At 38.7% G+C, this 20,730-nt stretch overlaps 1 protein-coding gene across 20 annotated transcripts in view; it reads right to left on the reverse strand.

The window, feature by feature from the left end:
- The window catches only part of EYA1 (EYA transcriptional coactivator and phosphatase 1), an 85,402-nt gene that overhangs the window by 17,783 nt on the left and 46,889 nt on the right, over positions 1-20,730 (reverse strand). For all 20 annotated transcript variants that reach the window (XM_033155405.1, XM_033155401.1, XM_033155402.1 and 17 more), the window contains one exon: positions 17,088-17,177. In XM_033155405.1, coding sequence (XP_033011296.1) covers positions 17,088-17,177 — 90 coding nt within the window. The remainder of the gene's footprint in view (positions 1-17,087; positions 17,178-20,730) is intronic.

Below are 20,730 nucleotides of genomic sequence, written 5' to 3' on the forward strand. Positions count from 1 at the left end.
GGTTAAGAACTTAATTCGTTCTGGAGGTCCGTTCTTAACCTGAAATCGTTCTTAACCTGAAGCACCACTTTAGCTAATGGGGCCTTCCGCTGCCGCTGTGCCGCCAGAGCACGGTTTCTGAAACAAAGTTCTTAACCTGAAGCGTTATTTCTGGGTTAGCGGAATATGTAACCTGAAGCGAATGTAACCTGAAGCGAATGTAACCTGAGGTACCACTGTATACAGTTTATATTGAGTTCCCTTAGTAATGTTCTCTTTTGAAATGTTAAAGATTTTTTTTGTTAACTTTGCTGCGTTAAATGTGCATTCTCTTGTTGACTTCCTTTGTAATGTTATATTTTGAAATTTTTAAGGTAATTAAGAGGAAGTTAAATACTATGTTGCTTTGAATGTACACTTTATATTTTACTTACTTCTGTGGTGTTTTATTCTGAATTGTTTTATTTGATGTTTTAATGTAAGTTGTAAATTACTTTGAGATTGTTTTCTAAAAAATATAAAGTATCAAAATGAAATGAATAGCAACAACAACAAAAACAACAACAACATATACTGCAAATGATTTAGCTTTTTAACAAGAACAAGAAACTAAGACAACAGAAGTTGCATTTTAAATCCATCAGTTCGTTTCTATTTATGGATATTGCCTTGAACACATTTTAGTTGAAATGGTATATTGTGTTTTACACGTCTATCTATCTATCTATCTATCTATCTATCTATCTATCTATGGACTCAGACCAGGACCTTAGGATGTACTATAATAATGAAAAGAACAGTTGCCTCCGGTAATGTGCAAAGTATCTTTCCTCCATCACAGACTAAGCACAAAGCCCTACAACATTAATAAACCACTTTTTCACATGCTCACGTGATTCACACAACTCACTGAATAACATTCCATTGGACAGATCAGACAACTACATTTCCCAACTCTTGCTTTCAACCAATTGAAATAAATGCTTTAAGGCAGGTGGCAAGTTGGTAGCTGGACATGAGTCTGTACGCAAACATTAAACTGAGGCCATTTATGCCTATAATTACATTATTTTGGTTCTTTTTGTCATTTTTCAAGGTGCACAAGTGACATGATAACATAAAATACATTTTATTATTCAGTATACTGCAGTAAAATCAAAGGGGAAAACCTGTAACAATGGCTCTTAACTTTGCCAAAAGCATGTCAGCTGCAATGATGTAATGGCTCCACTTTTATACTTCAAAAATTTAAAAAGTAAAATCAAGTCACTCTGTAGCCTCAACGAGCAGTGTGTGTAAAGGCTTTGGACAAGTTTGCACATAATGAAAAGGGACAATATGAATAACTTTATAAATATATCCTCTGAGAATGTGAAAGCATTACAGGCCAGAGTTCCAAACCTGCTGATTACAGCTAAAATTCACTTCCATGTTTGCTTAATCTTCCTAATTTACCGTGAGAAAACTAACACCATGCTGTCAACTAATTGTTTCAGTGATTTGCTTTACAAAGTAAAATGAGCTGAGAAAAAAACAAAACAAAACTCCTTCAGAGCTAGCTCTTTTCCTTTTGCCTTTACATCAGGGTGTCCTTTGAGACTGGCTGGATGTTGGCCAACTCACAGGAAATGATCAGTGGATTCTCTGTTCCCCTTGTATCTGTCATTATGCAATTATCCCCACTGCTTCACTTTTTTCCCTACTGAACGAACAGTAGAGAAAATTGGTCCAAATATGTGTGAGAACAAGCTGTTGAAGGTTCAAACCTATATTTGTATGTGTGTGCATTTATTTTGTTGAAAAGAAAAATACAGCGTGTTTGTTCCAACAATATTTCCCCCCTTACTTGCCTCTTCATATGCTGCAATTTATTAGACCTAAGAAAGCACAAACTTCAAGAAACTTGTGCACCTTTATATTCCCAACTGAAACAACACTTAAGCATATGCTTAAACATTTATCCTTCCTCCTCCTCCTCTCCGGCCCTCTCTGTTTTTTATCTCACTACTGTCAACCTTTAGATGGTGAACCCCTCAGGACAGTTATAGGGATACAAATATGGCCCCATAAATAATCATAATCACAAACTGTAAACAACTATATTTTGTAACTGTTTGAACTGTCCACATGTTTCAGTGAAGCATTGGTCTTTGATGAAGCACTTAATTTTAAAGCCTATTCATGGAATATCCAAGTATCAAAGTCCTGTAGCTGCAGGGAATTCCTGCACGAAACTATGAAGGATCCCATCTGCACATGGAAAGTTTCAAAGCATGTGAAGAATATTCCCTGCTTGCCCAAGGAAAACAAGGAACTTATTGCACCTTTCAGAGCCCTGTCAGAGTTGTTGGAGTGGGGCTTTCACTATGATCTGTCAACGAACGTGCACTTATTACCTGTGTAGTGGACCCAATCCTGATACCTTCTTTGTGTTTGTGCTTCCAAACATGGAAATGTGAAGGGGTTGCTCCTCCATTTCTTGTATCTGACAAGAAGATACAGGTATCTTTTCCTTAGTGCATCCATTACTATTTTGGTCAGTGCCTTCTTATCATTGGTTCACAATCTCCTCCTCTTCTTCCTCCTCTCATGTAATGAATGAAACCACCACCTCCATGCCCAAGGTAATTTGTTAATATATAGGTATTAATTTACATAAAGAAATGAATATCCTTGGAGAATGTGCCAATGAAGAGCCTTAAGAATATTGCCTCCTTTTCCCATTCTGTCTGCCATAAAAAGTAACTGTTTGGAAAACCTGCTGGTTAATTTCCCTTCTGGCTCTGCACTCCCCTCCCCAGAGAAGCCAGTGCTGGAATGTTCATGAGAACATTTTTAAATGCTGTAGACAGCAAAATGATTAGGACCTTGGAGCAACTCCCCAACAGTGCTCACTTACCATCTGGCATGTGGGATAGGGTATTGCATTTTGATTCTAGACTATCATAGTACATATAAAATGCAGTTGTTTTATGAGAGGCAACTAAATTGAACTAATTACTAACCTGTTGTGTGTCCATTAATTTCAGTTGGTCTACTTTGAGAAGAAGAAGAAGAGTTTGGATTTGATATCCCGCTTTTCACTACCTGAAGGAGTCTCAAAGCGGCTAACATTCTCCTTTCCCTTCCTCCCCCACAACAAACACTCTGTGAGGTGAGTGGGGCTGAGAGACTTCAAAGAAGTGTGACTAGCCCAAGGTCACCCAGCAGCTGCATGTGGAGGAGTGAAGACACGAACCCGGTTCCCCAGATTACGAGTCTACCGCTCTTAACCACTACACCACACTGGCTGTCCAGTATGAATTAGTTGGAAATTGTGGAGTATATTTAGTCGTGTTGGGTGTAATGCCATAACGAAAGTTGTATTTATTAGGAAGGATGGAAGCAGTGAACCAACTGAAGACTTATTTATCAGGCAGTCGCTGCATTTTGTAAATAGTTATTTGATGGTGTATGTGTGATCACACCTGTTTTGTTATTGATAGCTGGAATGTATGATTTTATTGAGTTTTACAGGTACTGTACCCCTCCTCGGGATTATTTTATTATTTATAACCGGATAGCAAATTTCATAAATAAACAAACCTTTTAATATCTGTTTAGCAAAACCAATTAGAAAAAGGTAGAATAAGGTAGCTAAAATTTACTTATTTTGTATTTAAATCTCTAGTTTTTATTAGTGCTCATGCAGCATCCATTTGCAGAAATAGGCCTTTTTATGTGCAAAAGCCATTCCAAAATAACTGGAAATTTAGTTTTAATTGTACCTCCTTCGTCTGTATTCGGGACCACTGCTGACTTCCTGTTAGTTACTGACAATAAAAGCTTAAGTGCTTCTGCCTAACCCATCATCACAAAATTCCTGTTAACATGCGACATAAATCCATGTGAAAAAGGAGAGACTACAGTTCGCAGGTTCTCAATAGTAGCCCTCAATTGGCAGAACCTGTCATCCCTGTCTGGTCTGCACTTTGTGACCTGGACATTTCCTCGACTTTCCCACAATAATTATTCTGTGCAAAGGGTAGGAAGAAAGGTGCAGATTACCTGTGGGACAGGCACAAGATATAGAGAACAAAGAGAGCTCTTGAAATCCATTTCATTCCATCTGACAATTTGTGGATTAACAGTCAAGGAATTAAAACTGACCTTGAAAAGTTTCAAAATACTTCCAGTTAAATTCAGTGTAATGAACCTATACAATTCATACTACAATGCCTGTTAATGAAAGGCTAAAACAAAAATGAAATTACATGAAATTTTTCCTTTGCAAACTGAACACACACAGAATTGCTTCATTTACATGGGGGCAAGCAGTTTAGATCAAAATCTTATTTTAGTTTTGTACAAAATGTGGTACATTATATCAATGATAATATCAATATTTCACACACGTCTTTGCAATTTTACCATTTCAAGATTTTTGCTCCATTAGAATAAGAATATATGCATGAAAAGGAAGATTTTTGACCTAATTTTTAATGACTTTAGGGATATGACATGTTATAATGGCTGGCATCTCCTGAGCTACTTAAGCTGAAGCCATGATTGATATACAGATCGTTATCAGAATTTGCATGGCATTTTGAGTAACCCAGCAGATGCCAAACTATAGTTAGTAGGAATGCTACACCTTTTCTTCAATATATTTCTTGCTAAATTATTCAGCAAAAATCAGCCTCCCCAAAAAACCATACATGAGCCTTAAATACTCTATCCATCATGCTAAACTCCTAAGCATGTAGAGTATGTACTTTACAGTTGACACATATTTTTAGATGTGTTCAGTGCCCACAATTGCATTGCTCTGTCCAAAGAACCATCTCTTAGAACCAGGTGGTGAAGTTCAAGTTCAGGGATCAAATGCATCGCTTCAGGCCTCTTGGGCTCTTGCCAAGCCAACACCTCACTAGTCCTGCTCCATGCCTAGGGTTGGCTAGAATGTGTTTTCCACAAGGGAATGTAGTCCTTGGGCTGCAAAAGATGGTCCATTCATCTCCCTTTGATAGGTTTTGACACATAAATGGATAAGGGCCATAGCTGATGGTAAGCTGAAGTGATGTTGTTATTCCATATTTATTTTATTTTGTTTGTTTGTTTGTTTTAAAGAGGAAGGTGAGACAAGAAGGAGGAGATAAAAAATACACATAGGAAAGGACTAATATACATGGTTAAAAGAGAGCTAGATACTATTTCTGCAAATTCAGCTTAAAGCTGATCCCAGATTTCTTAAGGTTGAAGGACATTGAAAATGGCTTTAAAATATTATTTTCTAATTCTTAGGATCAAATCTTTAGGGTGTTCCCCCCCCCCAGCTAGTCAATTTGTTCTCTTCCAATGATCTGCCCATTACTTTACCACTACTAATTTGTCACTAGCACTGCCAGTGATCACCATAGCTTCTTTTACCTTTCATTTTAACTGCTAGTCTTGCTGAGACACTCTAGTATAAAATACTTTTTCACACTGAGATCAAGTGTAATATTGCTGTGAAGAACTACATTCCAATAGCATCGGTCTCTTTATTGCTGGAAGACTCCGAGGAATATAGTGAGTTTAGGAAATCTTTTATCCCCTTGCTTACTTTAATTCTTTCTGCCTTGTGAATCAAACCATCAAGTGCTACAAATAATCCACCTGCTGAGGTCATAATGCTGATCTTGGAGTAAATATATTATTTTATTGGCAATAAGAATTGAAAACAATACACCTTACACTGAAATTATTATGCAGTGATTTGAAAGGTAAGCAAAACAATTAAATTATACAATGACTCTATAATCAAGGTTTCTTCTTCTTTTGTAGGCTGTGAATCTAGTAATGAGCAGCTGTTTTATATCCAGAAAAAAGTTATGTACATTCACAGGTCTAGAAAAAAATGGCACTTTAGTCAATCTCTTGCAAATGCAGGGTTTTGAATGTATGAAACAAACTCTCTCATCCAGGACAACTTATCGATCCAAATCAATGGTGGGAACCTTAATTTAATTTAATTTTAATTTAGGTGAGTATGGGAGAGAGTGAATGAATAAAATTTAATATAAGCAATAGTAAAATTAAAGGTAAAGGGACCCCTGACCATTAGGTCCAGTTGTGTCCGACTCTGGGGTTGCGGCGCTCATCTCACATTACTGGCCAAGAGAGTTGGTGTACAGCTTCCGGGTCATGTGGCCAGCATGACAAAGCTGCTTCTGGAGAACCAGAGCGAACCAGAGCTGTTTATCTTCACGTCAGAGCGGTACCTATTTATCTACTTGCACTTTGACATGCTTTCAAACTGCTAGGTGGGCAGGAGTTGGGACCAAGCAACGGGAGCTCACCCCGTCAAGGGGATTCGAACCGCTGACCTTTTGATCAGCAAGCCCTAGGCTCTGTGGTTTAACCCACAGTGCCACCCGCAACAGTAGAAAGCAGCTATTCTCCCTGTTTTACTCTCACTCCTTCCACGAGAGGAAGCACTCCTCTCATAATGATGACCAAAAGACCTGCTACTTTTTATTGTCTGAACTAACAGTATTCTTCTTTGGACAACAAACACCGTATCACTGTTCCTTTTTTCTAAACAAACTGGTATGGCCATAGGCATTTTTTTCTGACAGATTTACAGATTACATTGTACAAAAAAATTTCTTGTGCACTCTTTCGCAGCAGCAAGAGCAATCAATAATTTCCCATTGGAAGAATTCAGCAGATTTATCAGTCAAAAAAGACAAAATTATAGAGAAATGTTTTTCTCCCTCTCTCACAATACTAGACTCTGGGGATATCCAATGAAGTTGTATGTTGGAAAAATCAGGACAGCACCTAGGTAAACTAGAAAATTCTCTCCAACAAAATATGGTCAAGGCCACCACCTTGGATGGCTTTAACAGAGGATCAAACAAATTTGTGCAGGTTATCAGTGACACAGTGGCTATGTTCTACTTATACTGTTGGAGGCAGATTGCCTTTGAATGCCAGTTTCTGGGAACAGCATATGGGGAGAGCCCTGTTGTGCTCAGGTTATGGCATCTGGTTAGCCATAAAGAACCAGTGACCAACTGGTTGTTCTTATCAAGGCTTGTTTTCAGGACAGTTTATTAATGGACAAGCTCGTCCACCTACCCCTCTAGAAACTGTCACATAAAAGTTGTTAGGGGTCATGCAAAACTTGAAATATTATAATCATGGAACCCATTTTTATAGTATCATTTTGCTGAACTAGTAAGAGAAAGTAATTACAGCTTAAAGAATATATTTGAATATGCTTATATTGCGTAATGTTATGTTATACTGTAACCAATTAACCCAGAAGCCTGTCTCTGCTACTTTAATTTGGGCATAAGACAGTTGTCCTTAGTAACAGTTGCAAACGTATTTCAAGGTAACAGTCTGAAAACAACTAGAGGTGTAAGAAGCCACTTGTTCATATATGGACCAGGTTGATGATAAAAAGCAACTGTATTGGCTGAAGGGGTCAATAACTTTGATTGGTGTAAAAAGGTCAATACAGAAGCAGTGATTGGTCACTAAAAGACCAATAGTTGAGAGCCCTGACGGGGCAAGAATATGATTGCTCAGATGAGGTTCTGATGGGATGGGAGGAGGGCCAGGAGAACAAAAGGCAATACAGAGTCAGTCAGTTGTTGACTGGGAGAGTGTAGAACTTGGATTTGAGAAAAACCTAAGGCTGACAATCTGAGACCAGAGCTGGTGGCTGGAGAGAGCAAGAACCTGTGGTGTGAAGTTGTTGTGAAGCTTCAGGTAGGCAGCAGAGTCCATCACCAGATGGCTTCAAGCAGAAGTCTGACCAAAGGGTGAATTTCAGCAAGCAGTCCAAGAAGCATCTGGACTATCGTAGAAGTCAAAAGCAGCAGGAAGAACTTGAGGCAGAAGAGATCTATTGTACAGCATCTGTTCCTAGTTGTAAGCAATTGACTGGAGTGAAAGTCAGAGAAATCTGGCCAGAGGGATAGGCTACTGAGAGCTTATTTGGCTTGAGAAGACTTTTAAATACCAGGCACTGTAACTAAATGTATTGAACCCTGATTAACTCAGCACTGTACACTTAAGCAATCTTATTCTGCCATCTGAAAAGCAACACATTATTTCTTTATGTAAATAATTCCCTTAACATATCAGTGTGTGTGTGTGTGTGTGTGTGTGTGTGTGTAAACTTTCTTTAGGAACTGAACTACTGGGTTTCTCTTACAGAAGGAGGGGTTGTTTGGTGGCAAAAGTTAAAGGTTTTATAGACGGTGCAAAAACAACAGAGTCTTGCGACATCTTAAAGACTAACAAATGTATTATGGCATAAATCTTTTGTGGAAGCTTATGCCATAAGAAATGTCTTACTCTTTAAAGTGCCACAAAACTGCTGTTTTTCGGGGGGGGGGGGGACACTGCTACTCTGGAAATAGTTAATGCAGCATTCCTGAACTGTGACATCTACCTGAGAACTTCATTAGACACGATGGTAGGAAGTTCCATAGAGTCAGGTCTCAAAGGCATTTCAAAGGGAAAATAGGAAATCTATTATTTTCATCACATTTTGTGATTGTGCACTCTACATAATAGATTATGTAATCTAACTAAATTGGCTGTATTTGTTTGTTTTATTAATTTTTTCCCAGGCTATGTTTAGAAGTATTCACTTTACTGAAAAATTCCATATAAAAATAAGACAAAGGAAAGTATGATAAACCAAATATTTTACGATTTCAGATGGGTTTCTAACTCATTTTACATCTCACCTGCTGATTATATTTATTAATTTAAAAAATCTTAACACCACTTTTATGTTTAAAAAATGCTCTAGGTAATTGACAATATAATAAAACAACTACAATAACAAGATTATCTGATTTAAAAAAGAGAAAGGAAAACAGAAATGATTAGATCAAGTCAAATGCCTGCCAAAAAGAGGGGGAGGAACCAGTTTGCACAGAAGTGGAAGCTGAACAAAGGGTGGGTGATATGGCTATTCCTTGGTAGGAAATGCCAGAATTTAGGACAAGTCATAGAAAGGCTCTCTTCAACATTCCAATGAAACACAGATCAGATGCTGGTTGGAGGTGAAAGAAAACCTCTGCAGAAGGTCTTAATGGGCAAGCAGTCTTGTATAGGGGAGGATGATCCTTCAGTTATCTCAGTTCCAAAGCTGTTAAAAGGTTGAAAGGTCACACTGAGCCTTGTGGATTGGGCTTAAAAATGAATTAAAACCAAGTAAAGCTATTGTAAAAAGGAAGTCATATGTTCTTGATAACCAGTTCCAATCAGCAGGCTGGGTGCAGCACTGCATACCTAAATTGGTTTTTATACACCTTTCAAAAGCACTTCCATGTACAACACTTTGTGGTAGTCTAATTGTGATGTGACAAAATCATCTGACACCATGCCAGATTTGCTTCCTCTAGTGTGCATACTAACCGAAGCTCAACAAAGCTTATCTAGGTTCAGAGTTGGATCCAGAGGCACTACCAGACAGCAAGCATGTGCACTGAGAAGAAGTGAACTCATATCACTAGATCAGCAGTTCAATTAACCACCTTTGTCTTGTCTGCATTAAGCTTTAATTTATTTGCTCCCACCCCATCACCAGTTCAGCACCTCTACATCTTCCCTGAAATGACAATAGAGAGGATAGAGTGGGATGCCACATTACAAATTCTTGGATTATTTTCTCCAGCAGTTTCATGTATATGTTAACCATCATAGAGAAGCAAGATAAAACTCTCTGGGTGTCAATAGGTGACAACAAGCTTACCTCACCTCACGACCTTCTGAAATTATCCTTCCAGGAATTATCAGAACCAGCACTAAAATGTATGTATTAGAACAACAGATTTTGGTTAGTAACACTTTCTATTTTTTTTTTTTTTAAACCAAGCGGTATTCAGCTACCACATTCTGTCAAGCCCATAGTGTACATAGACTTGCTGTCTTAATTGGTTTTAAATTCTTTTAGCCCATACTTACAGACTACAGCAAGTAAGCCTGATTGATAAGACGTGGGATGAATTCTTTTTCTTGTCATTCTCTTTCTAGGTTTTCTGACTGAACAAAATAATCAGTGAACTAAATGAAACTCACATAGAGGTTTTATTGTAGTACTCCTGAAACAGAAGAAGACTCTGGGGGCCCTGGATCTAAAGCTCATTCTGGAAGCCTGAATTATACCACTCCTCTTTATTGTTTTCAGACAACTTTGCAAATAACTCTCTCCCACTTAAATACCTAATAGCCCAACATTTCCCATTCTTTCATAACATATATAGAAATGGAAAGTTGCCCAGAGAGTCCAATATGGTCATATTAAATTTCAAAGAGTACACTTGTCAAAAATGAGAGGTAAAGTTAAAAAGGAGAGTGAGGGGAGACACATTTATTTAACAAACTTGGGGCATTATGTCAAACTGAATCTGAACTAAGAAGTGGTATAAACCTTTATTTTTTCCTGCAGATCAGGACTGAACCAGCTAGTTCCTGCAGACCTGCCAGTTACTGAATCACAACTAAACCAGAATAGTGTTAGTTACAGATGAAACTAGAACTGAACAACAACAACAACAACAACAACAACAACACAAAGTAATGATCCGACTCCCTGTTTAAAATTCAGCTAGAATGTATACCGCAGTTTAGAAAAGGTGCAAATAAGTTTAAGATGATTTGTTTAACAAGCGAGGTCACTGCTAGAAACAGGATAATGTAGCAGGTGGACCTTTTGGCTCAATTCAGAACAGTTTTCAGTCTAAGCATGGAATGCTGCAGTAGATATCCACACTCCAGGGCTTACTACTCTACTTCTCTAGTAGTAGGTCCCAACTACTCTGTAATGCAGAACACTTTAGCTTCCAGAACTTCTTCCTCTTACAGTCACTGCAAAACACATGTAATGACTGTTCCACCCCTCACTCACTTCCTTCCCACACATACACACCTATCTCATGTTTGCTTTTAATCCTCTTGAATTCTTGCTGCTCCTCATTTAGCTTCCAATTCCAAGTATGAAGACTATAAAATTCAGCAGCTGTAGCTGCTGAACAGTTCATCTGCTTGAACTGTGCGCTTTTCACTCTGTTTTTGTTTTAATAACAGCTCTTCCCTCTTGTTGGGTTCTAGACTTAAGTCAGGATATTTCCGTGGATACAGTTTTCTTTTCTCTTCACCCCCTGCTCAATGCACTTCATTTAGTAATACTTGTAGTGCAATCCCAACCTCTTATCTGAGCTGCTACAAAGGACCAGGATTAAGGTAGGAGCAACCATCTTTCAGGCTCCATTAGGCTCTGCCACTGCAGTAGTCCCCACTGCATCCATGGGAGTAGGAAGCTACTGCCAATGGTTCTCCCACCAGTGACAGCCTGCGGAAAATCCACAAAACAGGACCTTTCAGAGCAGGATGATGGTACAGCAAAAGAGACAAAATTATCTCCTCTTTTCTTGGAATTCAGCAATTGCTCCATGGCTTTCTGGCCAGGGTTTAGAATTTTTCTGTGGGCAAGAATGGGGAATAAAGTTTTCTTGCTTCTTTCTGCAACCACAATGACTGAAAACACACTATCAAATGAACTCAGTTTTTTTAGTCATTTAAGCTAACAAAGCTCTTCATTGCTAGTACCATTTGGCAACTTGGGCTGCCTGTTTGTAGCAAAAAATAAAATAAAAACAAATCTCAAAAACAAGTCATGCCAGACGAATCTCATTTCTTTTTTTGATAGAGCTAGAAGCTTGGTGGATGAGGGGAATGCTGTGGACGTAGTGTATCTTGATTTCAGTAAGACCTTTGACAAAGTACTCTATGATATTCTTGCAGAGAAGCTGGTAAAATGTGGGCTGGATTAGGTAACTGTTAGATAGATTTGTTGCTGGTTGACTGGTTGAACCCAAAGAGTGCTCACAATTGGCTCCTTATCATCCTAGAAAAAAGTGGCAAGTGGGGTGACACAGGGTTCTGTTCTGGGCCTGCTGTTGTTCAATGTCTTTCTAAATGACTTGGATGAAAGAATTGAGGGGATGTTTGTGCAGTTTGCAGATGCCACAGAAGACAGAATTGGGATTCAAGATGACCTGAATACCTGGCTTGCCAGTAGTACACATGAAAAGGAGAAAGAAAGATGATGATGATGATGATTAAAGCATTACAAAGAACAAATGTTTACAAAAGTTTACAAAGTAGCAGTGTAAACCACTACTGAGTAATCAGATTTGTCAAATGGCTGAAGACTGCTTTTCTAAGAAAACTTACTTGGAAGCAAATTCCACTGAAAACAGTGGGGCTTACTTTCAAGTACACTTGGTGTTAAATGGTTTGTAAGTGACACCTTATCTGGATAATTAGAAACCTGGCTAAACAGGAACATGGGATAGCACTGATGTTTACAACAGAATGCTCAGCGTGTTGGGAAATGAGTATCATGGAAAATGTATAATATGGGTATGAAGACAGGTGGGTTAGTGCCGGTAAGTTGTTTTGAAGAGGTAGCGTCATATTATGCAAAAGGAAAACTATACACACGAGAAAGTATTTGAATTTGGTGGACGTGATCTGTGCTTCTCAGCAGCTGCACTAGAAAATGCCTTGCTGCTGCCAAGAGATTGTACAGATTTGTCTGCTCCATCATACTCCAAAATGCAAAGTTCAGTACTCAGTGTTATTTTTTCTGATGGTGGAAAGTCTAAGATATAACAAAGATACCATATAGATGAAAAGAGTGAAAATTGTATTCCTGCTAATGCACCATGATCACACTGTTTAGGATATTATTCCAGAGGTGTAGACATCCCGAGAGAGAAAATTAAGAAATTAAGAAAACATCTCTTCATATAAATTCATTGTCACTGACTGAGAGTGTTGGTGTTTATGCCCAAGCAGTCTGCTTTTATCCTAAATGCTATCTCCGCAAACCCCCAGGCCACATAACAAGCCATCTGTGAAGCTCCCTCAAGTTAAAAACAGTGTTTACAACATACCAGGTGAGAGGGAAGGCAGGCAGGAAGGGTGGGTTGGGTTGGGGGAAAACGAAAACGTTGCAGGGTGGGAAGAATCAGTTGCAAGGAAGCATTTCAGGTCATGCCAGACCAGTGGGAAATGACCAGTGCAGGCAACAAATTCTCCTAGCTGAAGCCAACTTGTATGTATATGGATGCTGCTCTTACACAATACAGTTGACAAACCAAAAGGTCAGATATATTGTATTGCTAGCCCATACATAATTCAGTGCTTTCAGGCAGTCTAATAAGCTGATGCTGAAAACACCCCAGCAGCCGGGGTGTTTATTCATTGTTGCTCAGTGTCTACTTTGATCTATAAAGAAAGAAACTTATATGACCTTACAACTGGTCCGTCTCCAGAGTAGAACAGTGGGTGGCAGGGGGCAGGGAGGACACAGAGTTAAATCCATCACTAAACTGAACTAAAGGAAGGTTCATCCAGTGGTGATTAAATCAAAAGTGACGCAAAGCTTTCCCTAGAACTCAATGCAGAGTGGAAACAAACCTGTTTAAGGGGTTTGAAAGGCTCAGATAACTTCCCTGCCATTGTTTTTCATTTTTTTTTTCATGCCTCTACACTTCCTGGTTCTGCCTGAGACCAGATGTGCCAAAATACTCTAATAAAGAGTGTTGTCATAACCCAGCAAGAAGCCGGAAACACAGGTAATCTTGTAAGCAGAAAAAATGTTTTCATGTTCAAAACATCTGCACATACTTTTCATAAGGACCAAATACTTTTCAAACACCGTCACATTGTCTATTCAACTATTTGTAATGATCACATGAGGTGCAACTATTAGTATTCCTTTTCTAGAAACTCTCCCCTCCTGAAACCTATTGTGAGGTTTTGCAGTGCAGTGCACATTAAAATCTTCCGTTGTTTTCTGTCTTTCAGAGAGTTAAAAGAAAATGTATAGTTCAGAGAATTACTGTGCAGTTGGTCTTTTTAAAGATTCCATTCCAAAACTATTATCTAGAATATAAATGTCCACTCTACCACAATACTGCAGGGCCACAACATAAAAGAAATACAGTATTAGTGAAATAATTTACTAAAGGCACAGCCACATATTATGAAAACAAACGGCTGCCACTGAAAACAGCATCATCACCACCACTGCCATAATCATTCTTAATCACCATCATTGATTTCTTAATCAGCTTCTAAACAACCATCTCAAGGTGATTTACACATAAGACAATTAAAAACAGTTAAAAACACATAAAGAGCAAATGCATGTAAAACAAGACTAAAACCCTAACAGGTTGAAACTTGTGCTAAAGACCCATTTATCCAGCCAGAAAAGCCTGTCAGAACAAAAGTTCCCACTTGTTTCTGGAAAGTGCAGATAATGGAAACCTGTTGTATCTCAACAGGAATGCTATTCCACAAAACACGGGAAGCCACACTAAAAGTCCTGCTCTGAATTACTGATCCTTGGAACTTGCATAAGAAACTCTCCTGCACTCCACATCAATATACTGGGTTCAACATCCTTTTTGAGATGCGGCAATAAAACTGTGCATAATATTTTTTAGGAATGTACAATGTGATCACAAATTCACATGCTGAAATGGACTGACTGAAACTGCTTTTGAAATGTCTCCATGTTTCAAAATCAGCTTACAGTGTGAGTTGAGAAGATGCTACTCAGGAAACTCAGCTCACAAGCCCTGTGTGGCATACGAAGTAAATTCCAAAATTCTCCATTAACGTTGCCAGCATTTTGTCATAACCACTAAGCTTATAGTTAATTTCTATTGACATCAATTGTAGTTGCAAGAAGTTACAAGGCCTTACATATGTATACATGTAGATTTATGGTTGGGTAAAACAAAAGAAAACACTATAAACTATTGGATGTAGGCTTAGGATATGATACTATTTTTTACAGCTTGCATAAAATTGAATGCAACCAAAAATACATATACAGCCTTGGAAAGTAAGGACCCTTATTATTTTCTTTTTCAGAAGAATAATAATCCAATACATGTCATTCAATACCAAAACAATAAATGTCTTTAACATTAAATTGCATTATTGAAAACACTTGCAAATGTATGAATTCTTGCATTTTAAATGTGAAGAAATAAATACTTCACTAAGGAATGAAAGAAAAAATAAAGCACATTTAAATAATTTTATTACATTCTTAAGTTGCCAATTCATCTGTGAGTAGTTTCTTTGCAGATGAAAAGAAATCAAAATATAGGACAGATGTTTGAGAAACCACATTTAAGGTTCCTCACACACTAGCATTTTTCAAATGATATTGGCTCATCTATTAAATAAGGTGTATTTTGCTTGATTTTTTAGAAAAGGAAACATCAGGAAATATTTAAAGGCCAATTGCTGCCAATTAACTTTGATCAGCAAAAGTTGTATTTGAATCTTTTGGATTCTTTTGCCTGTCTGGAATAACATACATTTATAAATTCTAACAAAACAACAACGTGATGATTAATGCCTGTTGGCAGCCCTGCCACAAGCTTGTTTTATGGTTGGATTTTAAATAAACAGCTGTCTTTATTATGATGGGAGCAAAACTTGACTGTTTTAATATATTCTTTTCTTTTTATGATAATAACAACAGAAACTGCCTTTCCCATTGTAAGATTAAACAGGCAAGCACTTCACTGGAAGTTTATGCAGAAAGTTCCAAAAAGATGGATACAAAAGTAACAGCATCGAAGACTGAAATGGCTTTCCATTTTTCTTTTCCTTTTTTCAGTTCATGTAATAGTTCTACTGCTGAGATCCTTATGATCACAGAGGTCACTGCTGCCTGTATTCAGCTAGTTCTCTGTTCACATTTCATTACTCACATGGAAAGGTCTACTGACAAGCTGAAAACAACCACCACAATCAACTACAAATGTCTATGAATTGGTCTTCATACAAGACTTGCATGACTAACGAAAAGAAGTGGAACAAACGCCATGTACTATGTAGGCCTGTGCAATATATCAATATATTGCCCAGGACTGGTACGTGGGGGCAGACCGCAATGACAGCTTCATTCAGTGATGTATCACTGGTGAAACCGTCACTGCTCTTGATTTCCTCTGCCTCCAGTGCCCAGCAGGACAGAGGGAGAAACAAACTAGCTGGGAGCTGGAGGCAGAGGGAATCAAGCGGTGGCAGTTTCACCAGCAATATACCGCATTGTTGGAGACCCAACATCACCTAGCCCTAGTCCTATGCAGAAACACCGTTTTAATAAGCAGCTGAGTCTACCAATCATCCAACATTAATGATTTTCCTTGGGTTAAAAGACAGACTTCCTCCCAGTAGGTTGCAATTGAGAAAGAGACCTATTGATCATTAAGAAGGCAGCAAGGTTTAATATTCAATTGTCTGCATAAACAATTATATTCTGATGTTTGAACTTGCATACTTTGATCAAAATTACAATAACTGAATAAGATATAGCCAGCAACACTCCAAACAACTTTTTCAGCTACTAAATGTGGATGTGTAACAAACATATTACAACGGATATTTTGTGTGAGCAAATATATTCATGCAGCCCTTGTGCAGCATATTTCCAGATTATCCAACATACTGTTTTCAAGATGTTGCAGGCCTACAGCTCCTATCATCCCTGACCACTGGCTATGCTGGTTCGAGTTGATGTGAACTGGAGTACTCCTGCCATATTCAAGCATTTCTGAGAGGTCAAAACAACGCTCACTCCGATGCTGGTGGCTGGTGTGTGTAGGGCTAGGATGGCACATGGATGTCACCAAGGGTAGGACTTTGCTGCATTGGGGAGGCTCCAGCTGCATCCAGGTGAGTGGAAAGTTACTGGCAATAATTCTACTGCCATCACTAGCAAGTGGAAAGCCCAGAAATTGGACTTTTCATGGGTAGCGAACCACCAGGTCAGGAGCAGACCCCAAACTGTCCGGATCCCCTGAAGGGTCTGATCTTTGGGCCTGTCAGCTACACCAGCTTGGAGTGAAAAGTGGGGAGGAACCCTCCTCATTTTTTGCCAAGGCTAGTATGAACCAGAAGTGACATTGTGGATCCAGTGTTATTTTACTCCCTTGCACCACCTATAATTGCCATCTACAAGCATATAAAAAGAAACTAATAGTAAATTTTGTCTTGATAGAACTATAATTACTTACTTCTAAATCATTAAAGAATAGATGTGTGTCTGCCAAGTTGAAAATCATCTCCTCCATCCTCAGTCCCAAGGAAACAGAAGTAGGGGGGTCCTCAAAGAAAAAAATAACAATTATAATCGGTAATATATAGAAAGGAAGCCTAGGTTCTACAATTCTCTGCCACCCAAACCAGTCTGTTATGAGCCCAGATTTTGCATTTGTGCATTTATTTATTTATTTATTTGGGTTATTTATATTTGAAGCCAGATGTGTTCAGAGGGAGGGAAGGGCTTCTTTGATCCAGCTTCCTACTCCCATCCCCCCCTCCTGTTCCTCCAGAGTCTGCCATCCTGGGTCTGAGCCCAAAGGTTCTCCAATGACGTACTGTTGTTGCTGCAGTAGATAGGATGTGGGACATTGTGGACTAGAGCAGTTTCGGCTACATGGTGTGGCGGGATATGAAGTGGTTTGCTAAAAAGGTAGGCCAGGAAAGATCCTATGCATGCGTTTGTTTTTTGGTGGAGGTCACTGTAGTCTAATTGAATAGAAATACGAAGCTTCCTTATACTTTGGCAAACCTTTGTTTCATAGGTCCTCAGGATAGTTTCCTCAGCTCTGCTACATGAGCTCAATTCTGTAAAAATACTAGGAACTGAACCAGAACCTTCCACATATATTCTGAAATAGATCTATGGACTCCTCCCGAAATACTACACAATAGATTTAAGGACTCTAATAAAATACTAATCATTCAACTATAGCCCACCCATATGGAGAAGTAATCTATAGGGGTTTTTTATTCATGTACAACACACTTTAATTGCTCTACAGACATTACCATAACAAGTTACTTCTTACTGATCTAATAAAATCAGAATGTGCTCAGCATTGTGGTTTGCAAATACAATACAGATGTGTGTGTTTAATATACATTATTAATCTATGAATTGCAACAGGGCCCTAGTATATACATAGGGCATGCAATTTAACAAAATTATTTTTCAAGGTCATGAACATGAAAACATAATTTTGAAAGAATGGGTTATAAATTTAAAAAAGCTAATAAATAAACTAGATTGGGATAGATATCTCCCACATTAATCAATCATTCATGTGGCAATAACTTCCCAGAGTGTTTCAACATAAATGCTTTAAATTCATTAAAACAACAAAATACAACTATTTTGTACTTAATGTTCTGATGTGTTTAGGTAATTCTGCAACTCTGAATATATTCATAAAGAAAAATGAGGTTTGAAATCTCTAGACCTAACAAGGCTGCCCATCCAAGTGGGGAGAAAGAACAATGCTAAGAACAGGACAAAATTTATAAACATAATTTATTTATAATATATGTATATGTATGTGTATGTATCTATATCTCTATCTCACAGCAAAGGGTAATAGATCAGAGCTAGAGCATATACTTTGAATGAAAAAGCTTCAGGGTCTGAAAAGACTTGAGTATGAATTCCTGGAGACTCACTACTAGCCAGTGTAGACAATGTGGAGGAAGATGGATCAATGAACTGACTCAGTATTAAGTATGCTTCTATATTATATAATATACATTCTAGTCTGGTTTCTTGTTCCAATTCTAACTACTATTTCCAGGACTACATTTCTTTGATTAGTTTATTCCCTTTTCTCCTGCATCACAGAGCAGAATCCTATTATTATGAATAACCTCACTTTCCTACCTAGAGTCTCTGGAACAGCAATACTGCAAAAAATAAAATAAAAATAAAAATGGCACAACCAAGAATCTATAGAGATCAATTTCTCACTGCTCTCCTAGATTCTCTCTGTTCCCAAACCAAACTGCACTGACTCAAGCAATCTACAGGATAAAGATTTCAAAGAAAGAAAGAAAGAAAAAGGTCTTGTGCTTGAAATCCCTGTGTACACTTAACACAAGTACAATGGTGTATAGGATTGGTGTAATCAAATACTACAACCCAAGTCCTCTTTTGCTATTCAGAACCATTAATTTCCAAATAATTACTGGGAACTGAAAGTTAAGAAAAACTACCATCCATTGTAAGTTTATTAGGATTTGTAGTTCAATGTGAATGTCTAATAAGGTATAAAGGTGCAAATCTCAGGTAAATGTTCAGCTTAAAAGGGGAAATACCAGTGTGATGGACCACATATTCTTTTCTTGAACATGGAAGTCAGGGTACAAAAACTATCAGTATGTGATTTTAAAATGTTCACTCCCTTTGTTCTGTGGGTAAGAAGTAGTTGAAAAACAGGAAAGTTCACTTATTGTACGTGTCTTGGCTTATTTTCCAGTTAAGCTGGAAAGCCACAATTGAACTTCTGTGAAAGAGAGTTTTTGTTTCCCCTCCCCTCTTCACAGAACATTAAAGCACACATAAGGATCTCTTAGAATTAAATCAGGTAGGGTTCCCCGCTGCCAAGAGAAAATAACATTTCTGATCAGGATTGCAAAAATTCAAATACCATTAAGGTGGTTCAGACATAATGCTAAACCATTATTTGGATGTACATGAATGAGTTGTCAAGGAACCTTGGTTAGCACTCTTCCTCCTTTTCTACCCTTGCCAGGGGTGGAGCAAGGGGGGCGGGGGGCGGTCTGCCCTGGGTACTGCCCTGGGGGTGACACTCTGGGGGTGGGCCCCACCCCCGTGATCGACACCGGCAGCGCGGCAACTTTTAAAAGGCTGCAACGCACGAACAGTAGCACAGCATCTGTGCTGCTGTTCGCGCACTGCAGCCTTAAAGGTTGGCACACCGCACGGAAGGGGTGCCAGCCAATCGCGTCTGCCATCTTCGGTGAACTGCGCATGTCCACCCAAGATGGTGGGCATGATCGGCCAGCACCCCTTCCGACCAGTGCCGTGCCATGCCGAGTTTTAAGGCTGCAGCGGGCGAACAGCAGCATGTCCACACATGCGCAGTCCACCCAGGAGGCTGCGCACGTGTCGTGACGTCACGACATGCATGCGTCGTGACGTCAGGGCGCGCGTGCTAGGGAGCGCCGCCCCTCCCCCGGAGGGTGCCTTCAGGTTTGCCGCCCTGGGCAGCAAAGCGGCTTGCTACGGCGCTGACCCTTGCACATGGCAATTCCCTACCTCCTTTCATCTGAACTAGCTAACTATGGTTTTTGTTGTCCTGCAAATCAGGATTTAGCACTAGGATCTGGCAGTGAAATGGGAAAAGTGGAGAATGGACAAACCAAAATTGCTCATTCATATAGTGACAAACCATGGTTTGATGTTACATCTGAACCATTTAATGTTACAACTTTTCTTAGTGTCTTTCATGTTATGCAGCAATTGATTTTTAAAATAGTTCCAAATAATCATTCATGAAGCTCTTGGCATTGACCACCTGATGGTGCATGCCAGCTGCTAATGCTGTAAGAGGTGATTTGATTAGAGACACAAATCTGCAGAAGGCATCTCTCTTTGTAAACATTTGAAGAATATATCCAGCATTTCAACACTTTCTTTTTTAGCACAGCTGTTGGCCATTTTTTTGAATGAAATCTAAACATCTTTATTTTAGATAGTTCTTATATTGCAGATAAATCACTTGCCCTGCAATCAAATGCCCTCCAGCCACATCTATTGCCATCATGATTGGTGTGAGAAATGTGAAATGTGAATCTCATGGCTAGCATCCACAACATCAGTGT

Source organism: Lacerta agilis, chromosome 7 (assembly GCF_009819535.1).
Source record: "Lacerta agilis isolate rLacAgi1 chromosome 7, rLacAgi1.pri, whole genome shotgun sequence".
In the NCBI taxonomy this organism is placed as follows: Eukaryota; Metazoa; Chordata; class Lepidosauria; order Squamata; family Lacertidae; genus Lacerta; species Lacerta agilis.